Consider the following 7,500-nt stretch of genomic DNA (forward strand, 5'->3'; position numbering starts at 1 on the left):
GACAGGACACACACTACAGACAGGACACACAACAGACACACTACAGACAGACAGGACACACACTACAGACAGACAGGACACACACTACAGACAGGACACACAACAGACACACTACAGACAGACAGGACACACACTACAGACAGACAGGACACACACTACAGACAGGACACACAACAGACACACTACAGACACACTACAGACACACAACAGACCAGTGGCGAGCCGTCAGGGCCCTCTAGGCCTCTGTGAGGGCCTAAGATATTCCAAAAAATAATATTTAAAAACATTAAAAAAAAATATATTTTTTTTAAATATATTTTTTAATATATTTTGTTATATTTTTCATTAGTTTTACCGAAAAAAAACTTGATTTAATAAAATAACATTTCCAAAGAAATAAATCCTTGGAATCTGCCTGTTCAGTCTCTGTTTGAATGTGGGTTACATGAAAGAAGCTCGTCGGGCCCTCTCTGCGATTCACAGAGGGCCCGCTATAGCAGAGGTGTGGACTTGAGTCACATGACTTGGACTCGATTCAGACTCGAGTCACCAATTTGATGACTTTGGACTCGACTTGACAAAATCACAAAACACTTGCGACTCGACTTGGACTTGAACACCAATGACTCGGGACTTGACTTGGACTTGAGCCTTCTGACTTGAGGTGACTTGATAATTTAATTCAGAGGTCTCCGCTAGAGATGCCGCTAGAAGAGCAGACTCCCGTCGGGGAGAGCAGAATCTCCAGCCGCTTCTACTCTTGCTGAGAATCCATGCAGGCAGGGGCGGGTCTTTATTTCGCTGAGCCACCATGCGGCCAATCATATGCGAGGACACACTAGGATCATACCATTATGTGAAAGAAGGGTGGGGGGCAGACGCTCCAAAGACAGCAAGTGTAGTGGTACAGGCCAGCTACACAGAGCGACGGGGAGACAGATTTAAATGCAAGCGCGTCGGAAAAAGTCAAGAAATTTGCGAAAACCGAAAAAAGAAGCAGCATCTGGCTGCATTTCAATGATATTGGAGAAAGCAAAGCTGAGTGCAGGATTTGTCAAATGAAAATAACCTTCAGACCTTCAGAGCAGGGTTTTGTTTTGGTAACCACTCAGGATTTATTGTCAGAGGTGGGAGAAGTTCAGATCTTGTACTTGAGTAAAAGTACCAGAGTGTAGGAATACCCGGTTACAATAAAAAGTCCTGCATTCAAAATGTTACAAGTAAAAGTACAAAAGTATTATCATCAAAATATACTTAAAGTACCACCTGCAGAGGGATCTAGATTCAGGTGTTCTTTTCCCCATAGAGACGCCTCGCTGCACATTATCCCTTGCATAAAGATAGATCGTGGGTCCCTTATAACATGTTGTACACAGTGGAAATAAACATTCTGGTCACCTCAACATCAGGGATCTAATACATTAAACTCCTTCTGAATCAAACCGTCACGGTAGCCTTACCTTACTGATCCCTCTTAAAATAGAATAAAAACACGTTACTTTACCAGCAGAGAGAAAATGGATTATTAAATGATTAATGTGACTAATAAAGAGCAGTTTGATTATTAAGTATTATTCTGTTGATCGATGTCATTACATTTGTTGAAAAGCACATAAGGACTTGTTTAAGACTCGTTTTGTCAAAGTTTAGGACTTGGACTTGACTTGAACTTTCCCATCCTGACTTGAGACTTGACTTGGACTTGCAAAACAATGACTTGGTCCCACCTCTGCGCTATAGTAACTGAACGAGAGAGTAATGTCAAATGACAGTACAATTGACCAATCATATCTTCCCTCTAAATGAGTGGGTTTTATTATCGCAGACTTTATGACGAGTTCCGCCCGCTGTGAAACTTTTCTTGTTTCAACAACTTCCTGTCAACAGCGTGAACTCGCCTTCAAAATAAAAGCATGCCAAATTACACTTAAGACATTCAACTGCAACGAAAGTAACAAACACAATGCAATATCATTTTCAATGTCAAAGAACACAAATTGGGTTCCCAGGTGTTGTTTTGTGTGGTAGAGGGTCGCTGTCATTGATGCGTTTTGCACCCTGGGCCGTTGTTTTGATATTCTGCTGAAGTATACGCTGTGACGTAATAACTCTTTTTTTTTTGAGGGAAGGGGTGGGGGTCAGAGGGCCTAGGTATAAAGCTCACGGCTCGCCACTGCTACAGACACACTACAGACAGACAGGACACACACTACAGACACACTACAGACAGACAGGACACACACTACAGACACACTACAGTCAGACAGGACACACTACAGTCAGACAGGACATACTACAGTCAGACAGGACATACTACAGTCAGACTAGACATACTACAGTCAGACAGGACATACTACAGTCAGACTAGACATACTACAGTCAGACAAGACATACTACAGTCAGACAAGACACACTACAGTCAGACAGGACACACACTACAGTCAGACAGGACACACTACAGTCAGACAGGACATACTACAGTCAGACTAGACATACTACAGTCAGACTAGACATACTACAGTCAGACAAGACACACTACAGTCAGACAAGACATACTACAGTCAGACAAGACACACTACAGTCAGACAAGACACACTACAGACAGGACACACACTACAGACACACTACAGACACACTACAGTCAGACAGGACATACTACAGTCAGACAAGACATACTACAGTCAGACAAGACATACTACAGTCAGACAAGACACACTACAGACAGACAGGACACACACTACAGACACACTACAGTCAGACAGGACACACTACAGTCAGACAGGACATACTACAGTCAGACAAGACATACTACAGTCAGACAAGACATACTACAGTCAGACAAGACACACTACAGACAGACAGGACACACACTACAGACAGGACACACTACAGACACACTACAGACAGGACACACACTACAGACAGGACACACTACAGACACACTACAGACAGACAGGACACACACTACTGACATACAGGACATACTACAGTCAGACAAGACATACTACAGTCAGATAAGACACACTACAGACACACTACAGACAGGACACACACAACAGACACACTACAGACACACTACAGACAGACAGGACATACTACAGTCAGACAAGACACACTACAGGCAGATAAGACACACTACAGACACACTACAGACAGACAGGACACACACTACAGACAGACTACAGACAGACAGACCACACACTACAGACAGGACACACACTACAGACAGGACACACTACAGACACACTACAGACAGACAGGACACACACTAAAGACAGGACACACACTACAGACAGACAGGACACTCTACAGACACACTTCAGACACACTACAGACAGACTATTGGCCAAAACCAAGTCGTATTTATCTTTTAATGACTTAGAAAGGGTTATTAACGCCTTTGTTACCTCGAGACTGGACTATTGCAACGCTCTGTATGTGGGTATGGACCAGGCCTCAATTAAACGCCTGCAGCTAGTTCAGAACGCAGCTGCACGTTTGCTGACTGGCCACAAAAAGCGTGACCACATCACCCCTATTCTGGCCTCACTACACTGGCTTCCAGTTCGGTTCAGAATAGATTTTTAAATCCTTTTATTTGTTTTCAAAGCACTAAATGGGCTGGCTCCGGCCTATATAGCTGAACTCCTCCAGCGCTACACCCCAGCCAGAGCTTTAAGGTCTGCTGACCAGCTGCTGCTGGTAGTGCCCAAGACCAGGCTCAAAACCAGAGGGCACCGAGCCTTCTCAGCAGCTGGCCCTAGGCTCTGGAACACTCTGCCCCTCCATGTGAGGTCGGCCCAGACCCTAGGGGGTTTTAAATCAACACTAAAAACTCACTTCTTCTCTCTGGCTTTCTAGTCAGAGCGGAGCACGACTCCTGACTTTTCCTTGTGTTTTATTTTTAATTTTGTTTTTTATATATATCTGTTGTAATTTATTGTCGTTTATTGTGATTTGTAGTAATGTGTTTTTATTATATGTACAGCACTTTGGCTCGACCAAAAATCGCTTTTAAATGTGCTATATAAATAAAACCTGATTTGATTTGATTTGAGACAGGACACACACTACAGACACACTACAGACAGACAGGACACACTACAGACACACTACAGACAGACAGGACACACAGGACACACTACAGACAGATAAGACACACTACAGACAGATAAGACACACTACAGACACACTACAGACAGGCAGGACACACACTACAGGCACACTACAGACAGACAGGACACACACTACAGACAGGACACACACTACAGACAGACAGGACACACACTACAGACAGATAAGACACACTACAGACAGACAGGACACACACTACAGACACACTACAGACAGGACACACACTACAGACAGACAGGACACATACTACAGACAGACTACAGACAGACAGGACACACACTACAGACAGGACACACTACAGACAGGACACACTACAGACATACAGGACACACACTACAGACAGGAAACACACTACAGACACACTACAGTCAGACAGGACACACTACAGACAGGACACACTACAGACACACTACAGACACACTACAGTCAGACAGGACACACACTACAGACAGGACACACAACAGACACACTACAGACAGGACACACACTACAGACACACTACAGACACACTACAGACAGGACACACACTACAGACACACGACAGACACACTACAGTCAGACAGGACACACACTACAGACAGGACACACTACAGACACACTACAGACAGGAAACACACTACAGACACACTACAGACACAATACAGACACAATACAGACACAATACACAATACAGTCAGACAGGACACACACTACAGACAGGACACACTACAGACACACTACATACACACTACAGACAGGACACACACTACAGACACACTACATACAGGACACACTACAGACACACTACCGACACAATACAGACACACTACAGACACACTACAGACACACTACAGACACACTACAGACACACTACAGACACACTACAGACACACTACAGACACACTAAAGACACACTACATACAGGACACACTACAGACACAATACAGACACACTACAGACAGGACACACACTACAGACACACTACAGACACACTACAGACACACTACAGACACACTACAGACACACTACATACAGGACACACTACAGACACACTACATACACAATACAGACACACTACAGACAGGACACACACTACATACACACTACAGACACACTACATACACACTACAGACACACTACAGACAGGACACACTACAGACATGACACACACTACAGACACACTACAGACAGGACACACTACAGACACACTACAGACACACTACAGACACCATAAAACGTGACATCATCACCGTGATATTTGAGGAGACCCTGGCTCATAGACAGGTAGACTCACCTGCAGGTAACCATAGCAACAGTGTGTGACGGAGCTCACCTGTGCAGGTTACGTGGGTGTTGTGAACCGCAGTCAGAAGGACATCGACGGAAAGAAAGACATCAACGCAGCGCTGCAGGCGGAGAGGAAGTTCTTCCTGTCTCACCCCTCGTACAGACACCTGGCCGAGCGCATGGGGACCGCCTACCTGCAGAAGGTCCTCAACCAGGTACACACACACACACACACACACACACACACACACACACACACACACACACACACACACACACACACACACACACTTTATCTGAGGCTTTTATCCAAAGCGACTTACAATAAGTGCATTCGACCAGGAAGATACAAACTTGAAGAAAACAGAATCATATAAGTACATCAGGTTTCAAAGAGCCAAAACATTTCAAGTGCTACTCAACAGGCTTTAGATAAGCCAGTCCTTTGTTAGTATATAAGTGCTTTGTTAGTATGTAAGTGCTTTGTTAGTATATAAGTGCTTTGTTAGTATATAAGTGCTTTGTTAGTAATTCTATCGCTCGAAGTGGAGTGGAAAGAGATGAGTCTTCAGTCTGAAGAAGATGTGTAAGCTTTCTGCTGTCCTGATGTCAATGGGGAGCTCGTTCCACCATGTTGGAGCCAGGATAGCAAACCCACGTGTTTCTGCTGATGGGAACTTGGGTCCCCCTCGCAGTGCGGGTGCAGCGAGCCGTTTGGCCGATGCAGAGCGGAGTGCACGTGCTGGGGTGTACAGTTTAACCATGTCCTGGATGTAGGAAGGGCCAGATCCATTCACAGCATGGTACGCTAGCACCAGTGTCTTGAAGTGGATTCTAGCAGTTACTGGAAGCCAGTGAAGGGAGCGGAGGAGCGGCGTGGGAACATTTAGGAAGGTTGAAGACCAGACGAGCCGCTGCATTCTGGATGAGCTGCAGAGGTGGGATGGCACATGCAGGTAGACCAGCCAGGAGGGAGGTGCAGTAGTCTAGGCGTGAGATGACGAGAGCCTGGACCAGAACCTGCTTTCTGGGTCAGGAGGGGACGTATCCTCCTGATGTTGGAAAGAGTGTATCTGCAGCAGCGGGTTGTAGCAGCGATGTTTGCAGTGAAGGACAGGTTGTTATCTAGGGTCACACCCAGATTCCTTGCAGTCTGAGTCGGGGAAACAACAGAGGGGCCGATGTTGATTGTTAGATCAAGAGTGGGACAATCTTTTCCCAGAAGGAAAAGCAGCTCAGTCTTGTCAAGGTTGAGCTTGAGGTGGTGAGCAGAGATCCACTGAGAGATGTCTGCTAGACAAGCAGAGACGCGTGCGACGACCTGGGTCTCTGAGCGGGGAAAGGACAGAATGAATTGGGTGTCGTCAGCGGCGGTAGCAGTGGTATGAAAAACCATGCGGGCTAATGACTGATCCGAGCAAGTTTGTGTACAGAGAGAAGAGGAGGGGACCAAGAACAGAGCCCTGAGGGACCCCTGTAGTTAATTGACAAGGGTCGGACTCTGACCCTCTCCAAGTTACCCTGTAGGTACGGTCTTTGAGGTATGAGGTGAGGAGGGAAAGTGCAGAGCCTGAAACTCCAAGTTCTTGGAGAGTGTGAAGGAGGATCTGATGGTTCACCGTGTCGAATGCAGCAGACAGGTCCAACAGGATGATGACAGAGGAGAGGGAGGCTGCTTTAGCCGTGTGCAGTTCCTCAGAGACAGCGAGGAAAGGGGTAGAGAGAATGAAATGAAGAAGTGGTCGGATGTGTGAAGTGGGTTTACAGAGAGGTTAGAAGTAGAGCAGTTCCTTGAGAATATGAGATCAAGCACATTGCCAGCTTTATGAGTTGGTGGGGATGGAGACAGTGAGAAAGCAAAGGCGGTTAAAAGAGATGTTAGTTCAGCTATCTTCTCTGTCTGGAGGTTGAAGTCTCAGAGAAGTACAGCGGGAGGGCCAGTTTCAGGGATGTGTGAGAGGAGATGATCTAATTCCTCCAAGAAGTCCCCCAAGGCGCCTGGTGGACGGTAGAGAACAACAATGGTTCATTGTATAGGATGGGTTACTGTGACGGCATGGAATTCAAAGGAGGAAGGAGTGAAGTGAGGTAGCTTGAAGA

The 7,500-nt window shown here is 45.8% G+C and overlaps 1 protein-coding gene across 1 annotated transcript in view; it reads left to right on the forward strand.

The window, feature by feature from the left end:
- Nucleotides 1–5,454: 5,454 nt before the first annotated feature.
- LOC117480621 (dynamin-1-like) overlaps nucleotides 5,455–7,500 on the forward strand; it is a gene marked incomplete at both ends in the record, with an annotated part of 19,949 nt that continues 17,903 nt past the window's right edge. The window contains 1 exon segment of the mRNA XM_034128002.1: nucleotides 5,455–5,615. Coding sequence (XP_033983893.1) covers nucleotides 5,455–5,615 — 161 coding nt within the window.

The sequence above is a fragment of the Trematomus bernacchii genome, unplaced genomic scaffold (assembly GCF_902827165.1).
Source record: "Trematomus bernacchii unplaced genomic scaffold, fTreBer1.1, whole genome shotgun sequence".
NCBI lineage: Eukaryota > Metazoa > Chordata > Actinopteri > Perciformes > Nototheniidae > Trematomus > Trematomus bernacchii.